The sequence below is a fragment of the Buteo buteo genome, chromosome 9 (assembly GCF_964188355.1).
Source record: "Buteo buteo chromosome 9, bButBut1.hap1.1, whole genome shotgun sequence".
Classification (NCBI taxonomy): domain Eukaryota; kingdom Metazoa; phylum Chordata; class Aves; order Accipitriformes; family Accipitridae; genus Buteo; species Buteo buteo.
This window is the reverse complement of record NC_134179.1, coordinates 22,444,672-22,465,694: the sequence shown is the minus strand read 5'-3', so window position 1 is coordinate 22,465,694 and position 21,023 is coordinate 22,444,672. Positions and strand designations below refer to the sequence as shown.

At 37.9% G+C, this 21,023-nt stretch overlaps 1 protein-coding gene across 8 annotated transcripts in view; it reads right to left on the bottom strand.

Moving 5' to 3' along the window:
* The window catches only part of L3MBTL3 (L3MBTL histone methyl-lysine binding protein 3), an 85,999-nt gene that overhangs the window by 1,545 nt on the left and 63,431 nt on the right, over window positions 1-21,023 (bottom strand). For 7 of the 8 annotated variants that reach the window (XM_075035688.1, XM_075035681.1, XM_075035684.1 and 4 more), the window contains 5 exons: window positions 13,724-13,870; window positions 12,025-12,189; window positions 7,960-8,051; window positions 2,893-3,056; window positions 1,779-1,841 (listed from right to left, as the gene is read on the bottom strand). In XM_075035688.1, the coding sequence (XP_074891789.1) occupies window positions 1,779-1,841; window positions 2,893-3,056; window positions 7,960-8,051; window positions 12,025-12,189; window positions 13,724-13,870 (631 nt within the window). The other variant, XM_075035685.1, reaches the window with a different exon arrangement.

Below are 21,023 nucleotides of genomic sequence, written 5' to 3'. Positions count from 1 at the left end.
TCTGTCAGCAGGAGTGCTAAATCTGAACATGAAGAGCCACAAGGCCCTTACTTCCAAGGGCTTCAAGGGGCCAATGCTTCTTGTGTAAACTTCAGGTCACTTAGGTATCTATAGAAAGTTTTCAGTGAAACATAACCAGGATAGCTAGGCCTAAAAGCCAACTGTGGTTAAATCGTGAGCACTGCTTAGGCTTAAAGATACCAATTTGAGATAAAAACAGTGTAATTAAGTTTCTGTTGGACTAGAAGACAAGCTTTCTGAATCAGACACACTGCAAAGGAAGCCTGCAAGGTACCTCCCAGCACTGCAAATTGTGGAACACTGCAGTGAGAACAGCATCACGCAGTTACCACGATTTCTACTCATTTCGTGCACAAAGCCAGCCAGACTGGGTGGGCTCAGAACCAGAAGTGGGCTAATGTGGGGGTGCCCAGCTTTCTGCAGCACCTTAATATATGCAGGATGAGGGTTCACTTCCACAGCAGAAATTTGAACCAGCACCTTCTACCTACTGAAAGACTTACTGATGCCAGCCAGTCCATGCTGGTTGGTCTCACTGGGAGCAGTTTAATTTACTGCTCACAGACAAAGCCTGAGAGGCTGAATCCTAAGGAGGGGAAGTATTTTCTTACACCTCTGAGAATGAAAGTGTTTAGGATTCATCCATCTCTGTGGCACTTCCCACCCACTGACTTGATTAGCAGTGTGCCAGCCTTTATTGATCTTAAATTCATTGGTGAGACGCCCTAAGTGATATATGGGATGATCTAGGCCTGTATACCTGCTGCAACTGTAAGATGCCTAACATCTAAGCAAGTGCAAAATGCCCAAAGATGCAGCCTGTCAGTTCTTTGATATGTAACTATAATAGTCATTACAATCTACAGCACAGCCTGAAAACTTTTGTTGCAGGAGATGAGCAGGTCATCTGTATGCATCTTCCTCAGGAGGTGCCTTCTCAAGTCTAAGTACCACAATTATTCTTCACTTGAAAGGCTGGCTGACTTGGGATATTACAGTATCAGATTCTGCCCATTCAGGTGGCCTCACTGGGATAATCACCTGAACTATTCACTCCGGCAATTTGTAACAAAACAGCCTTCTTGAAACTAAGCATTAAGAGGAGTAACAAACCTCAGAGGAAAAGAAAAAGCCGACCTAGTTTATAAAGGCCTATTGTACCTAAAAGCCCTATCACTTCCTAATGACAACTTTGGCACAACAATCTTCTCAGACACCAGAAGGGCATGCCTGGCGTGCTCATGAACCGAGTCCACACTCTTCTGAACCTCATCACAAGCCTTCAGATCTTCTCACTTCCCGCACACTCAAATCATATTCGTAAACTGGCTGTATCAGGAGGAAGAGCATCAAGAGCTAAGTGGTGGTTATCTTGAACCACTGCTCTGTTTTATTTTACTTATTAACATCCTGCAGAACTAAAATAACATACTTATAAATTTCCTCAAACCAGATTAAGAGAGAACAGTAGTAAATCACGAAGTTCCTCATCTTCTACCATTAGTTCTAAGTAATTTCAGTTGCAGTAACAAAGCTAAAGGAGCATGAGAGACCTGGCTGACACTTAGCTAGTTTTATCTTCTTTACTTCCTTCCCACTCCATGACCTGCACACCACCCTAATCTTCGATACATTTGCATCTGACTTCAAACATGTATCTCATCCTACTACTTTATATGTATTTTTAATGATGACATAAAATTAATCTTTCCACCAAGCTTTGTACTTTGTGTCTTTTTGAAATAAAATTCACCCACCTCGTCTTTAAACATCTTGCCATGTTCTTCACATCCTGGTAAACTCCGTATAAATTCAGAGACCTGCCACCAAAGTATACAACAAAAGATTTAGTAAGACCAGTGTTTTCTCAAAATAGTCTTAAAGGTTGACAATCATTAAAGTTTTTTAGCTATTGTTTTTACAGCCTCATATTAGGTGTCCCACCTTCTTCTGTAAGTGCATAAAGTCACGCAGCTGGGTGTTTAAGGAGAGGATTCACAAAATCTACAAACTAAAAGATCACGTGCCACTTTTGTCCACAGGACATCAAAGAGTGGGATATGGCTGCTCCCTCAAAATTACTCAGGTTATTCTATCCATGCAGATGCAGAACCATGAACCTTTTCTTTGTGAATCACTTCTCACAAACCAAAACGCTTGCTGCCTTCCTCTTCTTTTTGTTTTACAGCACAGAGATTAGCAAATCCTTTTTCAAAGTTCATGCTTCTTTTTTCTCTGATTAGAGCATATCCAACTGTCCCAGGTGCAGAAAACTGCCTTAGCCATAGGTACTTCTGAAAGTAAAGCAGGGACTAGACCCTGTCTGTCCAAGCATTATTACATACTTTAACAGTGCCAGGGCTTTAATCTTGAAATCAGGTGTCATGGCCTGACTATATTCATACTGTTCCTCTCTACACTATATCCTCATCCTCCAAAACAGTGTGCCACATCCGAACTATGCACCAGGAATAACTCCTTGGTCCATGCTGACCCCTAAACCATTCCTCCAGAATGTTTGTGTGGGTGCTAGATGTTATTAGTGTAGACCTTGATCACCTGATCTGCTGGGCCATACATTCAGCACTTTTCTTTCCCTTTTTAACCCCAGTGAATATTTATATATACACACACATACATATTTATCTATATCTATACCTGTCTATACACATATGAATTAATACTTACTGCTTCCAAGGCTGGGTAGCACCTGAACGGGCATTTTGGGGATCTGTTACATTAGGTCTGGCTGACTCTAATCCTCTGAGTACTAATGCATTATTGTTAATCTATGGGGCTAATCTAAAGCTCTGAATCAACCAAGACTTCAAGGGCAGTGGCAGTGAGATAGAAGATAGAGGGGAAACCTACCTCATCTGTACTCCACTTAGAAACTTTACTAGCTGGGATCCCAGCTACACTTGGAAGGAGCTTGCTCTGCTGTTCCCAGCGCAAGGGTAGGCCAGGGATTTGCAACTTGGAAGACACAATAACTGGTTGAGAAAGAAGCCTCTGTGTGCAGGGTTCTTCAGTATCTTCAACAACAGGAAGCAACAAACAAGCATTAAATCCCTCCGTCAGTGATGAGATCAGTCACAGTAAAAGCACATTCATTTCCATTGGTATATATGGGCCTCCCTACACTAGCTGTACAGTTTTGCTTACACCAGAATTAGAGGAATACCATGACTGTTCTTCCACTAGTATGTCTGTGATTATATTGTGTCTATATAAATGTAACTACTCTTACACGGAAAAAGTCTCTTCCAACACAACACAATCCTATGCCAACGCAACTGTTGACGTACCATAGGCCAAATAATTTTAAATATTTTGATACAATAAATCACACCCACATTTAATAGCTGTACAGTAGTACAAGAGCTAACTTAATTCCAGGGTTGAGCTGTTATAACTTCATCAAAAGCAGCACTGCACTGATACATAATTCCAAGTGAATCAGTTGTACAGTTCCAGCCCACACAACATTTATGCCTCATCCACAACAAAATGTTTTTCAGTTCTTCTTAGGAAAACCCACAAATGTCTGCAAATTCCCCATTCCCACTTTAACGGAATGGTTTATCTGGAGAATAACATTTAACTCCTCTATGCTGCTATGGGTTTTTTTACAAGGTCATTTCCCTTTTTATCTCACTTATCCATAATGGAAGGAATGAGCTCCCATCCCACCGGCCTCAAAGATAACGTACTGGTGGGAGGGTGGCTTCAGCCACATGCCACTGTTGCTGCTGCTTTCTGCAGAGCAGCAGCAGTTGCAGATGTGTGTAGGAGGAAAGAGGGAAAAGGCATCCCTCGAAGGATGTCAAACTGCGCGAGAGATCTACGTTCATTTAGGTCCATTGCAAATGCAAAAGCAACATGCCTGCTATGAACTCAGCCCTGAATGCTTCCCAGTTGCTGAGTGAAAATGTGGAAAACCTCTGGAATTCATTTCTGAATGAAAAAGCCAACAAAGAACCTATGCTTAATGTTCCTTACTAACATGGCTTCATGCAGTCACTCACAAATCCCCATGCTATTTTTGTTTGTATCACTCACTTCTATTACAGCTCCATTCTATTTCCATTTTTGGGAAGCTGCTATTATTCACAGTACTCCCCTCTCCTTACTGTTCTAGTTTTCATACATTTGTGCCCAACAACTAGGGTACAAATTCCTATTACAGATTTTTGCCAGCACAGTGGGACTGGTCTAGAATATATAATGTGGCCAATATAGGATATGATTACATTTGCTTGTGTTGTTCTGCTCCTCTAGCTTAAATTTTTGTTACTTTCAAGACTTACCCTCATTTTATATCAATGTCCATTATTTAGAAGTTGACTCTTCAGCCATTTAGTCAGTATTATCAGCCCACTGATTAAATTTTTAAATAGATTCCTTAATTTTTTCCTAGCATCATACTCATACTCTTGGAAGTGAGTTCCCTAAATGTCTGTTTACACTTCACTGTTGTTCTTCAAATGTTCCTTAGAGTTTCTACTACTACTACAAATCTCAGTGAGAAAGAAAAGAGTCTTGTAAGGCAGCAAGCATGCTGAATATAAACGCTATTTTACCAAATAGTAGCTTTCTCATTGTTCCCTTGAAGCCCCTCCCCATCCTTAACCTCTAATTTTTTCTTTCTAAAAAAGGTCTCTTAAGAGAGTTGAAAATACAAGTATTTAGCTATTTTTTTTGTTTTCCATTCACAAAACATGTAATACACTGATATTGTAAAATAAACAGCAGACGAAAATACTGCGTGAACAAAATTCCAAGCAAATTGCACTCTGTTTTTGCACATGTTTAAACATATGCATGCATAAAAGCATACAGGTACATGCATACTGAGTAGCAGCAATGACAGCTAAGGTTACCTATCTATCCCATATATCTCTATTTTCAATAGTTTACAGCTGTGTCAAAGCCTAACAGTTCCAGATGAAAAATCTATGGTGGGCATCTGTCCATGCTGCGTTTTTTTTGAAAACTTCAAGCAAAGACAGGTCAGCTGGTTATCAATGAGGTTAGCAGAAAATAAGTTCACTAACGTGACACTGCATGATGCTAAACTGTGTACTCCAGCTATTCACATTCAAGAGCTCTATTTACTGACATGGAAAGGAATGCAGTGCCTAATGCCTTTGAGGATGTGGGTAAAAATGCCTCTGCCTCTGAGCCTGCATCTTATCTGCCTCACAGGTAAGGTGAACAGCACAAAAGGAGCATGTAAAGTGCCAATTTACCCAACCAGATGCAGGGAAAGAAAGACAAAAAGTCCCCAACCCTGCATGAAGTATAACCACATCCCTGACAAAAGGAAGTTTAGGTTTAGCATGGGTAACTTCTTGCAAAAGACAGTGCAAAGCACAGTATTTAGGCTACAAACTATGGCTGTAATACCAGACATCTAAAAGTTCTCCCTACCGTCATGCTCCGGTATTCCTTGCTCTGCAAGCCCTGTTTCCCATACAGAGGCAATCTGTGTTTGTGGGCCAGAGAAAGCAGGTGATGTATTCCAATTTCTGTCTCAATTTGGACATTTAGGAGAACAGTAACTTGAGGTGCACCATGGGTTAGCCAGTTTTATCACAGAGCCACAAAGAGCTCCTTGAACCATGTGAGGAAACAAAATCTGCTTGCCAGCTCTGTGTGAGATAGCAGAGCCAGATGCAGTAAGTTCACACTTTTAACTCTGACCACTGTTGTCCTCTGCTGACATTTTGCTTCAGCATCAGCCCACCTGCCTCTACATTCCTCTTCATACTTAATGTCACCTTGTTATCCCTGCACAACTGCAATTATTTTAGCTTGAGCTTTCCTTGACTATGATAGCAAATGATCCATTTTCATCTTAACGATTAAGTATTATGGCACATTTAAACAAATAATGGCACAAAATTATGTGCATAAAAAGGAGGTATAAAAAGATAACTTTGTTAAACAATAATGTAAGAAAGTGTTCTAGTTCTATAAACCTAATTATGCAAGACCCTACACCAAAATGCATCTTACTAAGCAGAGCTTCTTGGTGAAACTTTATCCTAATAGTCAATTCTGCCAAACTCAAAATGCTTCACAAAATCAGGCCAATTTTCTTAGAATAAAAAAGAACTGCAGACAATTTAAAATGCTCCGAACTATTTGATTTTAATTTTTTTGTACTGTGTTATACAATGCAAAGTCAACATCAAAACATTATGTTCCCATTCTGCTGAAACAAAATACTTCAAATGGCCAAGACCTCTTTCATTCATCTGCTTTAGAGAGATTCTTCTTTTAATGCTTCATTTTCTCCAGAATTCTGAACTACATCATGTTTAAAAACACCATAGGAACCTGGATTTTTTTTACACCTTTTGCACAGCTCTTGTAATAGGTGGAACCTTTCATAGTTCACACACTCTTCAGAGTGCCTCTTAGATCTATCTGAAAAGCGCTGGCACACAAATGATGTTTTAAGATAAAAGAAATTTATCAGAGGTTAATAATTGAAAATAAAACACTACCCTAATTTTATCTTTACACAATGGTCTACTAGTCTCCAAGAATTTCCTGGGTTTTACAAGGATGAGCTCACTTAAGAAATGTAGCTCCAGTCTCAAGATTTTTGATGAAAGCCTTACAAATTCTGTGTTGTGCAACAAATTACTGAAGAAAAAAATCTAAAAATTTAAGGAATTAAATTATGAAATCAAGACATTTAGCTTCTCATTGAACTTGCATGAGTTAATAAAATTATTGCAGCAAAAGCTGCACTGAAACAATACACTGACTCAGTCCAATAACTAGCCTGACATACTAAGTTTCACACATGCAAAATAATTGTCAAATATAAGACTATGACATTCTGGATTTGCGCTGTATTCTTTCTAAACAATGAGGATAAAAATTAATAATGAACAGCTCCCTCAACCTGTCCAGCTGGATCAGTAAACAGCCAAGAGTTTTGACACAGCAGTACACACAACCGTACAGAATCACTGAACCAAAGAAAAGTCCATGTTGGAAGGGACCTTTGGAGACCGTATGATGCAACCTTCTGTTAAGAGCAGGGCATTAGACTAAGTTACCCAGGGCTCTGTCAAGCCAAGTCCTAAATACTTCCAGCAAGAGAGATTCCACCTCTTTTCTGGGCAGCCTATTCCAATTGTTCTCATGGTGAGAAGCTTCTTCATTATATTCAGACAGAATTTCCCCTGAAGCAACTTGTGTCAATTCCCTTTTTTCCCCACCACTGTGCATCCTGGAGGAGAGGGTACCTCCATCTTCTCTGTAACTACCTTTTAGTTACTGGAGGACTGTGGCTAGGTTCCTCCAAGCCTTCCCTTCCCAAATTCCTTCAACCTTTCTTTGTATGTCAAGTCCTTCAACCACCTAATCATCTTGGTGGCCCTCCACTGGACTGTCTCCAGTTTTTCAGTGAAGTAAAAATTTTAGCCATCCCTCTGTAAAACTCATGAAAAAGAAAGGGCCCATTCTGTGTATGGGCTGCTGTATCAGACTGCACAACAGACTGAGGTTGGGTTGAGTAAGTCAGCTTAACTTTGCATTATGCCTGTAATGTGTAAATGCTTTAACTTTCTTTCAAGACACTTTTGAAGCAATAAGCAAACGTTATACCTTTACAACTCAGACTGGTTTAATTACCTATTTTTAAAAGTCAGTGGAAAAAATATTCTTGAAATGAAACTTTTTATACCAGTATACATTTTGCATTCACCTTTACAACTGCAATAAAGTTCTTGGCAAAGCCTTTGATGATTACAAGATAAAGAAACACAGTGTTAAAAGTGTTGCTGTCAAATTTTTGGACACAAATAGTGAATGTGGAAGATAAGTTGCAATGTAGTTTCATGAAGAATTTCAGAGTATCACGTTTTTTAGTTCTGCAGGTTCTAATATGAAACAAAAGAAATACTGCCAATTTACCTTTAAACTCATTTGAAATGAGCAACTTATTTTCTGTCTCCTCTTCTTCACACTCTTTGTTCTTTATGGAATCCTTTGTTTGTAGTACTCCACTGAGGAAAACAAGATGTTCATTTTTTATTAATACATCATAAAAATCACTAAGCATGATGACATCTCTTGCTAACAATGCTATTAACACACCAGGATTCACACACAAAGGATGTTGTAGCATCATAAAATAAAAAAAAAAAAAGAGAGGACCTAACTTCTGACTTATGCAGATGCCATGACTACTGACATGAATTTTGCAATGAAGTCTCAAGAGTAGTGTAAACTAAGTTACATAAATCATATCAACACACTTCATAACTGAAACTGGAAAATGTACAAATGAAGGCAGTGGATGTGTCCACAGCAGAAGATGGGAAGAGTGAAGAACACATATATAGCTGCATCTCCTACAAAGCCTTACTGGTTATCCAGGCCATTTTCAGGAGCTGTCTGAAACAACGCTTACTCCTTTTTCTCTGCCCAACCTTCATCTTCACCCCACACCAACTCCAGTACTATATGGACACACTGTTGTGCAGCTGTTAATGATCCCACTGAAAATATCTGTATTCTTTTGTAAATGTTTTTGCATTACTTCTCATCCAGCTAAAAGAGCCGCTAGTTGCCTGCTGCCTGTGGCTGCTCCCTCAGCTCTGCCAGCCCAAACATTTGCAAGGAGGGAATGACTTCCCCCTATTGAGAAAAATGGGGCACGAGAGGTAGAAACAAGTGAACTTCTCAAAGAGGGGTGGGTGTATTTGCATCTTAAAAGTCAGCCCCTGGGAAGATCCTTTTCAAACTCCGCCTTCAGAAGGTATTTCAAGTCTGCTTTCTTACAGAAATGAAACTTATATGAACTTGCTGACATTATCTGTGTATTTATTTCCTTCTGCTTTTAAGAACTTGACAACACTTTGGCCAGTTCTCACTAAACCATCACAGATGGTAAGCTCTAAGAGATTCTGAGCACGTAATGAACATTTTCTAAAAATAGGCACCAGACAATGATCTTAAAGTCAAGACTACAAGAAAGCCCACTACACAAACTCATGCTTTACTATCTACCAGAGAAGCAGTCAACAAGAACCCCTTTACAAATGTCCCAAACACAGATAAAAAGCCAAACTAGAGCTAACACCTTGTTAGACATCAAGATTAGCTAACCTCAAAACACAAATCCACAGAAAAACCAGACCTGTTTAATTCCATTGTTTACATTTATACTATTATATACAATTTATATATTAAATACCATTTATAGTATTAAATACAAGTAAGCATTTGGGAATAAATCAGCTAGGAGCTGCAAGGTCACTGATATCAACAGAAATATGTTCAACACACTACTAATGGTGCAAAATGAACACAACAAACCAGAAAATCCAGCCTTTGTAGTACGGTAGAGCACAAATAGTAATGGTATAACAAGCAAGGCCAGTGGAATGCATACAGCAGGCATGCCTTCTTGTGCTGTAAAGAACTTCTCCACAGTATCTTCCTCAGAAACATCACCTGCATTTATTTAATTTAAAATTATCTTCCTAACCTCCACAAACACAGAAAACTTCTAAAGTAAGATGCTACAAAGTAGTGCAATTCATTCCAAAGCCAAAGTAAATGATTACTGTAATTCAGCATAAGGAAGAGAGATCACCAAAACCTGTGAGGAAACATGTATCTTCCTATTTTCTTGAGGACAGTTTTCATAGCAACATACATCCAGAAATTTTATCTCACTAGTTAAATACAAGATAGTATCATGAATTGAAGGTTTTGGGGATGGGGGTGGAAGATAAATTGAATTTTCTTTTAAGAGGTAGTACCATTTGATTCCCAAGCCTGAGTGGTCACCTTCATTCCTTCATTGTAATTATTTCCAGAGTTGACTTCCTATTACAGTGAAATTCTTTTGCTACTCTGAAGATAGTATAAAGATACTTTCAAATTAAAATTGAATATGCTGTAGGCATGTAATTTTTATCTTGATTTTTAATCTCAGGAACATTCCAGAGGGACAGACTGCAGTTTTTACACACATATTTTTGCAAACCAAAATTTTCTAGTATAATGGTTTGTATGCACAGATACCTCTTACTAGTTAAAAAAAAAAGGAAGATAAGGAGTAAGTGGAACTGGAGATTAGCTGAGTACCACTTAGATTTAACAAAACAAAATAAACCTCATGGTTGGCTTCGTATGAGGTTGGCTCCTCAATCAAGGGCTTCTATGAAACAAAAGATTACCTGGAATATGAAGGTACACACAACGGTACTGAAGACAAACATAATTAAATCCACACTACAAGCACTGCAGCTAAAGAGCACACAAGTATACGTATCTATGTCTTCAATTATGCACATGTACTTTGACTACACATCTAAAAAGACCCACTGGGTATTGCAATAACCAGATGCTCAATATTTTATATCTATAGCAGTTCATATATACCAAATGTGAACACTATTTTTCACACCTTTTTCAAAGGAAGTTTATTCATCTACAAGTTCTATCTGACTATCATGGATACATAAAGAATGTGGAAAGCTAGATGATAAAATGCAGATAGTCATTGGTGTATTCAAACAGTTCAAACACAAACTGCAAAGCCTCTGGGTAGTTCAAAGTTGGCACAAGGCTATTATTCTCTTAATGAAAATGACTCAATACAGTGAACAGATAGCACATGTATTGGTTATTTTAGGTCTTCATGAAGATAACACCCTATAAAAAATGAAAGAAAAAAATTATTCTTCAATTAATTTTAAGAGATAGTCTGTAAAGTCAAAGTTTATTTCTAAAAAAAGATGAATTTACTACAGCTGCGGTTAAAGTGATGAATGACAACTATTATTTAACACAGGTTATTACAAAACTACACACAAAACTGTCTTCTGTCTTTTTTTGCTGTTTAAATTCACTTGAGTATGACTAGTGAATGCTATTTATTTGTGGTATAGAAATTATATCAACACTACCTGATGCTCCTACTAGACCTTTTTCAATACAATTTGACCAATATCACCTGACTGAAATAACGTGAGAGTGTTCTAAAGAAAAGCTGACCAATTTTAAAAGATGCCAAAAGCTACACATTAAATTTTATTTAGTTTTTTGATTAGTACAGGTTTTTGGAATAAAGGAAACAATTAGTTCAGAAAAGAAGAAAAAAAAATCTAGTGTAAAAAGGAAGGGAAATCATAAAACACTGCCAGATCTGGTTAACCCAATTTGAAATTTTTTTTTTTTAAAAAATCTTGCAGAGGAGTTTCAGAGGATTTAATTGATTCTTAATAAAACAGTTAAGTTTCAAGCATCAGCTTTACTGTGAGGTATTTATTGTATGTATAATACTAACTCTTCAAAGTCTCTCAAGACACTATTATTGCTAACACTTACAGTTCATATATTATGAACATATGATAACGTAGCTGATGTAAATATATAACAAATGACACTTCTGGTTCCAGGATGTCTTCTATTTCTGTACAAAAATAGCCAATAAAATAATGCACTGATACTCTAACTAATTAAAAATGTAGGGAACTCTATTGCCTCACATATCCCTATGAAAACACTGAATCGTATCTTCATAGTTTCAAAGATGGCCTTTTTATACCATAAATATTATTTTCCAGTGCAAGCTTGGAAACTACCTCATGACATTTTTTGTCGAAAAGGTACTGCAAATCCTGAAAGTTAAGGAATTACTTCTCATTTTTAAATGTATGTACATATTTGTACATGTACAATAACATATTTGTACACAGAGGCAGGGAAGAAGGATCTCAACTTTCAAACATTTCTCTGTCTTGTAGTACTTTTCCTCTCCTCTCTGATATGCATTTCTTAAATACATTGTGACACTCCCTTCCCCCCTATTTCTAATATAATGACAGCAGCAGAACTTCCATGTCCTTCCCCACTGCTTCCAAGAGTTCCACGGACAAATCACTGTACTGCATTGCCTGGTAAGTTGTATTTTAAACGGACCGACTGCAAACAACGTGTACTTTGAAAGGAACTTATAGTTACCCAGGTGCTTTCTTTTCTTTTACATCACATAACAGGGGCTTCTTGCTAGGAGATTTACTTTCTGCATCTTCCTGCTTAGTTGTTTCTGGTCCAGTTTTCCCAGATGATCGATTGTGAGCTGAAGATTTCATACCTACATGACCAGGGCTGGGGCATTTTCTGTCACTGTTTAAAACAAATTAACAAAATGTTTAAAACTGAAAGCAGCTGAGCTGTTGTTCAACTTATTTTCTCTATGGGTAAAGAGTCCTTAGATTGAAGATAGACAAGGGTTTTGTTTGTTTTAAGAAACACAGAAGTTTTTTGTCACCAGCAAAATTGCATACCTGGGATTTTCAGAAATCACAATACAGAAATCGCTCTCTTCCCCATGAAATCAAAGGTAAAATGTTTAGGCAATTCAACAGGAACAGAATTTGCCTAATGTTATCTTTGATAATAAGCTATCCACTTCAAATATTTGTAAAACACAAGAAAACTCTGAAGTATCATTTTCCTCCTATCCCTTCTCTCCCTTCCATGATATAACCACTGTGCAGCCAGGACCCTTTAAAAATGTTATGCAGTCTCTTAATTGGGACAATGAAAAAAGTAGCACTTGGCACAGTCCCTGCCACAGAGAACACTGCTCAAACTGCTGCGGGCTTCACTGGAATGGTATCCACGCTACCTGTCAGAGAGTAATTAAGTCACTTCAGATTTCTACAACCCTACATTTATAAGAACAATCAAACCAGGCAGCGCTCTTTGGCAGCTGAATATTTTGGTTTTTAAAGCATGAAGCTGAAACTGTCACTGAGAAAGTAAAGGTGCAGATCTTGGTGGTAGTAGCAAATATTCAAAAGAGAGCTTTGAAGGCTGAAGTGGAACAGGGTTCCATGTGAACAGCAGTTGAACATGGGTCAGTCGGTCCTAAGCAACAGGCGAGCGCCTTGAATATACCATCTATTGAAAATACGTGTTCATTACAGTGGGAACTGGAAATCTTTACTACGAACATTCCCATTTTCACATTTACATTAACGTAGCCCCTGCAAAGAATGGAAAGCCTCTCTTCTTTTCCTTTCCTTCTTAAATTCTCTTATGTATCTTCACAGCCCAAAATAAGCACAAGAGTCAGTGTCCACAGTTTCTGATAGAAAAAATCATCATCTGAAAATCATAATCTTGGTATCACATCCCTTTGGTTTTTCCCAGTGCTCCTGCTAGAAGCCTCGTCTACAGACTTTAGCATTGTTTTTGCAAAACCTGCTCCCAGTAATTTGATTCCCCACTCCCACAATAATGACAGAATTTATAGTGACTGTTCTTCAAAGAGCAACCTTAATTTACAGTCACGTCAATAAGGCCACCCAGCAAACAAAAGAAAACACAAATAAATCATTTTCTTACATGAAACTAACTGGCAAACATTCCATTTTAAATTCCACTTAACCACTTAGTAGTCTAGATAGTTACACTGAAGATGAAATCGAACTATTGTTAAATCATACACAGTAAAATCAGTATCAGTCTTTGACAACTTGGTGACCTTCTCTATAAGCACTGATGAAACCATTTCTTTCCTGTACCTGACAATGCAGATAAATAGGCAGGCCCTTCTGAAACCATTCAGCCATTACACAACTACAAATTACATTGCAGAACACTGAAATAAAGTACTGCTGTTAGTCACAGACATTGCTTCAATCATAATTACTTGATTACAGGAGAGGTGGATCTTTCACTTGCTTCCACTTTTCTGTTTCTGGGGACAGGACTGGCTGCAGGCATCTCCCCGCTCAACCGGTCAGGTAAGAGGCTTTCTTTGTTCAAGTTCATCTCTGAATACGGGCAGCTGACGGCACTAGAAGTTGAAGAAGAGAAATGCCTCCTTATTCTCAGACACTTTACTGACTTCACTTAGTACAAATGAAATTACATCAGAGACCAGTTTTTTAGAACCAGATGCAACCAATTAATATAAAGATTAGAAAAAAATGCACGAAGTAGTTATACTTTAAAATGTTAATAAATCCATTGATTAAAACCTTAACCTGAATGTTTTTCACATTTCCTTTTGACAACTATCTATGTAACACAAAAGTATTAATTTATATTATAGCATACATTGTGAAAAATTGCTTGAGGGAATGTTTAACCTGCTCTCTCATACCTTTAATGGTATTTTATACATAATAACCAGGCAATAAATGCCTTTGACTATACCCACCTCTCTCCAAACAAAATCATATTCCCATGGTTATTTTTCCTGCAAAGGAGAGCATTTCTATTACGTAATGTCCACACAGAACCTGCATGGCAAGGGCACAGTACGAGGAATGCCGCACATCCTCTTACTGCAGCAAATGTCCCATCCTTGCAAATGACATTTTGTGATATTCCATTAAAAGACCGTAATATTTTCAGTCTTTCCTGTCATTCAACACTCCCTATTTCACTACACTCCAACTAGAGAAAGAGAGAATTTGACACTGTGCTTTGATAATGACTTGTAAATACTACTCTAACAAATACGAAAGTCATACCTCCCACAAGAGGTAGGAAAGGGAAGAACAGCAACACAAATCACACTGGTCTGAACTACGATTTTGCCTTTAGAAGAGTGCAGTGCAATGGTCAACTGATTAGTCAGGCTACGTACTCACACTTCAAAGATAATATCCCAAATTCTGAATGGTATATATATGTCACAACACTGAATAACAACGTGCTCAGTTTTCAAATCTCTATTTACGATCTAGGAGAGGCTCTATACATAATGCTCTGTTTGTGGTTCATGAGCCATGACACTAACTGCAATCTAAAATTATGCCTTCCTACTCACCTGTATTATTACAAGGACCTCTACAATGGTAAAATGTAAAAAACCCATGTCCTGGGATCTTGTTTATTTTCTTTGCAAGAATATAACTATCTGCCTTTCCATAAAGTACTGCAATGTTGTATTTGCTTCACTGATTGTTACATGCATGATTTCCAAACAGAACTGTCTAATATAAACAAGTCTACCTTGCGAGCCATATGCCCTGCCACCTCCAAATTACAAAAACTAAATAGAAAACCAACAGATTTCATTATCATGTTCATTTTACAAAGCACAGAATAAAAAAAGGCCTTTTATTCAAAATATGCCATACATTCTCCTTCTCCTTTATGGATGAAGCTTTGGATTCACAGTGTGTATGAATCAACTTCTATCACCAGATTGGACCAATATTAGTAATCTAATTTTGGTCTTGGCAACATAAACAAAAAGTTGATGGAAATTCACATTTCTCTCAGCATTAGCGTAAAAGAAGAATTCCTTAAGGCTGCACAGGCCAAGTCAGTCAATACTTTCTGGAGTTACTGAGAAGGGAGTCCAATTTTGTCTGATTCTGTCAGTTGGTTCATCTGAAAACAAGACATTATCAACTTTTTTAATCCTTCTATAGCTGTGTTGAACTTGAATTATGGAGGAAAAACATACCAGCAGAATATGATTTCTGCCTTTCTAATCAAGATGAGATCCCCGTTTAAGGCCATTCCAAGCAGATGGTGTTCCACAACAGCCTGTACAGTGTTTTCAAGGGACATACAGCCAGCCACTCCTAGAGGATCGACACAGGACAGTTACCTTTGCCTTCTTCCAAGCAACTGGGTGATAGCTCCAGCACCTCCTCTGAGATACAGGCACTGAAGTTTTTTGACATGAGAACCTTCATACCAGAACTTTACATAGCAGAGTAAGATATAGCCAAATGGGTAGCGGGACACTGAAGCACTACACGTGAAATAGGGTATTATTTTTGTTAATGAAAATGTTTTAAAGACATGGAACAAAATATACAAAGAAAAACTTAACTTGGAGCACTTTTATTTCTAATTTCTCTTAAGCAGAATTTGGCATTTTATTTTAGATTTATTTATATACCTCTACTTACATTTATTTTTCAACCTACTGGTTTTGTCTGTCTTAGGACTAGCCTCTGTCTGACATCTTAAAGAACAAAAAAGCATGAACTGAAAGATGGGGAAGAAAAGAGGAACACTAGGAAAGAGGGGAAGTTGCTTTATATTCTCAATTCTTTATATTGCTGCACCTATCAAAATATTGTCTTTTTTCCCTTTCAAATGAACTACAAGATGAAAGATACAGGCTTCTATTAGAAAAAGGTTTTAAGGAGCCAGTGCTTGTGGGATTTATGTTCTTGCTGTGACAAAGTCATACTGCTGTGATGAAATACAGTCATCAGAAACTCAGGAATATGTTGGTTAATCTCAGTTCTGCCACTGCTATAAGGCAAAGCATGTAATCTTCTTTTGGCATCCCATGCTCACAGGGGTGTTTTGAGGCCTAGTGTTTTTAAGCAGTAAGCGGGTTGTCTCAAGGAAACACTAAACACTACCAGTGTGGTATTTAACTTCAGTTGTGTATTATTAAACAAGCCTTACACCTTACACCACAAAGAAATCTGAGAATATAATTTCATCTCCAGCAGGTCTTCTGTTTACCAACACCATTAACATGTTTTAAATCAAAAAACAAGAAAAAGCCTCTAAAGTCAGCCCTTCATTAGAACTTGCCTGTTTATATACTGCCTTTTCCTTTAGTATTTTCTGGAAAAACAGAAGTTGAATGACAATTTCAGTCAACAATAATTATAATATTAACGATGCTTTAGAACACAAGATTTAAATCAGTTTTTCTTTGTAATTAATCATTCGAGTTGCTGTATCATTTTTAAAAAACTCCTTGATAGTCCTTTGATATTACTATTACTTGGGGCAACAAAAAGAACCCTCAAGGTTTCCACTGGTAGCTTTGTTTCAACAAAACATGAATGAACCTGTATATGAGTTACATGGCTTCAGATCAGTCAGTAAATACTCCTGAATCTCAATGCCTCCAGCCTTCATTTCAGTTTAACTTGTCTACTAAAAAGACTAAAAAATTAATCTTGTTATTCCTACATAATAGAAGTTATTGATTTATATAGGACTGTAAGTTTCAGAGACAACTCATCTCAAGGGCTCAGAAGTCTTGATGTTTAGGTTATTTAATATTATATTAGGATTTTTAACTCTTCTGTCAACTTAAACTTGGATTTCTGCTCCAGCTTGCAGTTTGCCCTAGCACACTATTTTGAAAACAGCACAAGTTCAGAACCCAATTTCCAAAATGATCAGATGTCCTTGACTTGGGGGTACCAAGGTCTGCCAGAGGCACAGGGAGCATGGCAGGAAGTGGAAGCAGCAGCAGGTACCCAATTTGAAACCTCCACTATACATCTGACAGGGCTGTACATCCTCCAGCGCTGCTTCACGACTCTGAAGCCAGTCCAGCACGAAGATACTCAATCATCATCTGAGCTGCTTCAGTAGGCTCAACCCATGTTTCAGTAAACAAATATTCACAATAACACCACCCCCCCCCCCCCCAGGAGAGTAATCAGCCATCTCTAAATGTTGAAGGTTCAACACAGCACAGCAATTAGCTATCTGCTGTACACTTTACATCCTACTGAAATGGCAGCAGAGTGGTTGGCAATACACACGTCTATAACGCAGTTTTCTGAGGAAAGAGAGCCACTGTTTCCAGAGTCTCACATAGTCTGAGTAAAAACTGAGCGCTAAAATAAGCTTCTGTTTTTATCGAATGAGGAAAGATCATTAAAGGAAAAACCCAATGCACCAATTACTACTTCTTGTACACCATTCTGAAGAATTTCCAGGATCACAGGCCTGGGATTTTCAGGTGAACAGAGGTTTTACATAATCAGCCCTTTCCAGAACTGTCCAATGAACAGAAGTATCAAGATAGCATATCCCATTTGTGGTTATTTTGCAGCTGCTATTCTCTCTCTCTCACGATCTCTCTCTAGGTAGGTTTACAGACATATCTTTTTTCTCTAAAGTTCAACAGTAGTAAGATGAACTGGGCTACTGACGGGTGGGCATGGCCCTTAGTCTTCTCCAGACATCTGGCAACGCTCCTGTCTTCTAGTAGTATGCAGTTTCTGAAGCACAGGGTCCAACTGGATTACTCAGCCTCAGCTACACCTAACATCAGAAGGGTGCATAAGCCAGCATTCTCTCCTAACCTGAAGAAAGAGTAAGGTGGTAGTCTGTTTGGTTAAAGAAAGTTAATACTAAGGTATTTTTTAAGATAGATTATTAATCTGTATGACTGCTTGGGATATTCTGGAAACCTGTGTGAAGCCACAGGCAAGTCTCCTGGTTTGGCTGTACTGGTTGGAAATGTTACCAACCCCAGCTCCTCATTGCCCTTCAGGTGCAGGTTATTGCCAAGCACTGCCAGGGGATGAGGTTGTATGGAGCTCCAGGAAAGTTCACCCGGATTGGCTCAAACTACCTGCCTTGATAGGTTAAACAAATAGATTGGTCTAACTAATGGATTAGACTTTATCTAGAGCAGCCTATGTCCAGATGACCACATCTGCTGGTAGTGATATGTGATTAGTAAGCAACCTCCAGCAAAAAGGTCCTGACAACATCTGGGGAATGTATTCTTTTTTTCTGCCAGATTTTTGTTAAGTGATGTCTTTACTTCAGTTGACTTTATGAAAACATTTTTAACTACTCTGGAAACAAGTGATACAAATGTTCTCTTTCACAATTTGCAACATGTGTTTATCATCAAAGCATTCTTTTTTAGGAGAAACCTGCTTCAACAGTCTAAACCTGACTCAAGTAGCTTATAACAAATTTGGCTGGGGCCAATGACGTTACATAAAAGATAGAACGAAACTTGAGACTGGCATCAAAATCAGACAAGAATTACGTCAGCAGACACTGAACGAATAGATGTGACATCCTGCTGAGCTGAGGTTTCCTACGTTTCTGCACTGCAGTTCTCTTACAACACAGCCTCCACCACAGCACGTTCAGATCATTTCAACTTACACCATAATGCATGTAAAGTTTCTGGTAAAGATCTTTATTCATGGAGAGTTCACCCAAAACACTAATTACCTGTTTACAACTGACCACTTTGCATTCCTGCTTGAACTTGAAAATTATTGCATGCATTAAGCATCAGAGAGCACACAATTCACAATCATAAATATGCAGGTGATCTGCATAATGCTACCAATCTGCACATCCATCTTAGTTTCAACTGCACAGCAGAAAACCCTAGATCAACTGGTGACAGATACCAAGTCCTTCTTAACATCAACTTCTCCAAAAAGTAAATGCTTTAACCCCACTACATAATTAATCACTGAGGCTTTCATCTGGTTCCTAAGGAACAAGCTTTCAAAATTATTTCAGAACTACTTAGCATTTTAAATTATCATCTTTTCTGCACACAGGCATTTATGCTGTAGATAAATGTTGTACCTCATCATGAAAAAAAAAAGGATAAGTATGGTTAAATACATTTCAAGGTTGCCAAGATAAAAGAGCCAAGGGACTGCTACCTGACATGGATAATTATACCAATTTCAAAATGTCTTTGTTAATTCAGGAAAAAAGTGATGGTACAACATTAGAACTTTTGTGGTGACCTGGACCCTCAAGTCTGTAGACTCCATGATATAACTAACAAATCTCACTATTTTCCTCAGAAATACTCACAAAAAACCCAACAATAACAGCACAGAGGGCAAACCAATATAGTTAGTAAGATACTTAACAGTGTTAATTTATTTGCTATGAAACAGCAAATACCTGTCTTATGATCAACAAAATCTCTTTTGTTATATTTTTATCCCTAGAACTACCTGTTAAAATGCAAATAATAGATTGCTAAGACTGTAGTAAAAATAAAAAAAATAGAGTGCCATGAGTTTCTTTCTTTTCTTAATATTCAGGATGAGCAAGTGTAACAACTTTAAATACCATGGAAAATCTAGTTACAAAAGCAAAGACTACATGAACTAACTAGACATACAGCTCTTACTCATCCCTCCCCTGTGAAACATTAGCAGTTTTAGTGCCAATATTTAAAGAGATCATAAATTAAAGACTTTTCTGACATTCACTTAGGTTGGTTTTTTTGTTTGTTTGTTTGTTTAAGTTTCAGCCTTGTGCTAAGAAAGGGTATATTCAACTGATTCTAAGCAACTGAGATAGCACATGGTAAGGAAGATAATACTCTGAATTGGAAGTGATTGCCTTACAGACCAGGTGCATTAATAAATCATACAAGACTCAGGTCTACTGGAATATGAAATAAAACAGGTTTCAGCTAAGCAGCCAGGAAGCTTTTTAGGCAAGCCTAGTTTACTTCACATTTGCAGTGGACTAAGAACATGAATGCAGTACATTACCAGATGCTAACTGAAGGATGGTAATCTCTATAAGTACTAACTTGACTGTTTAAGGAGTTATCCTGCTGATTGAGTGCTACAAAGCTTCTCAAAAGGTAAGGTAGAAAAACTGAAAAAAATAAACCAAAGAAAAAGAACATGGACAGAAAAAGACAAAAGGAAAAGGGTGAGAATAATCTGAAAGACAGCAGTGCAGCATACTGTGTCATGACAACACTACCACCACAGTTCATACTGCAACAGGTTTTGTCACTGGAGCTAATCTAGCCACGTCCCTTCCCAGAGATAAAGCTTGCACTAGTATCAGGAGTTCTTCTGCCTCCTAACAACATAAACGCAATGCCTCTGCTGTAGATAGAAAAGAACTTCTTGCAGCAAAAGATGCCTTTTGCACATTAAACATGTAATAACAGTGAGTTTTGCTGGCAGGTATCTTTGTTAGGGATGAGTCAGGACTTCAACTAGTGCTGATACACCATCAAAACCTTGTAGCATAATTCTAGCCAACAGGATGTAATTCTCCCACCAAAAACATTAAAAGATTGTAGAGCTAACTCTTGGACCACAGTAGTTTAATAATATACTTAAAAAACATGAATAGACAAATAACCAAAGAGCAGTCCTCTAACCATACGAGAGCAGAAAGCACAAAGTGATATGACATTCGAGGATTGTATGACTGTGTAATGGAAAAATTCCAAGAAAAATTCTGAAGCGCTC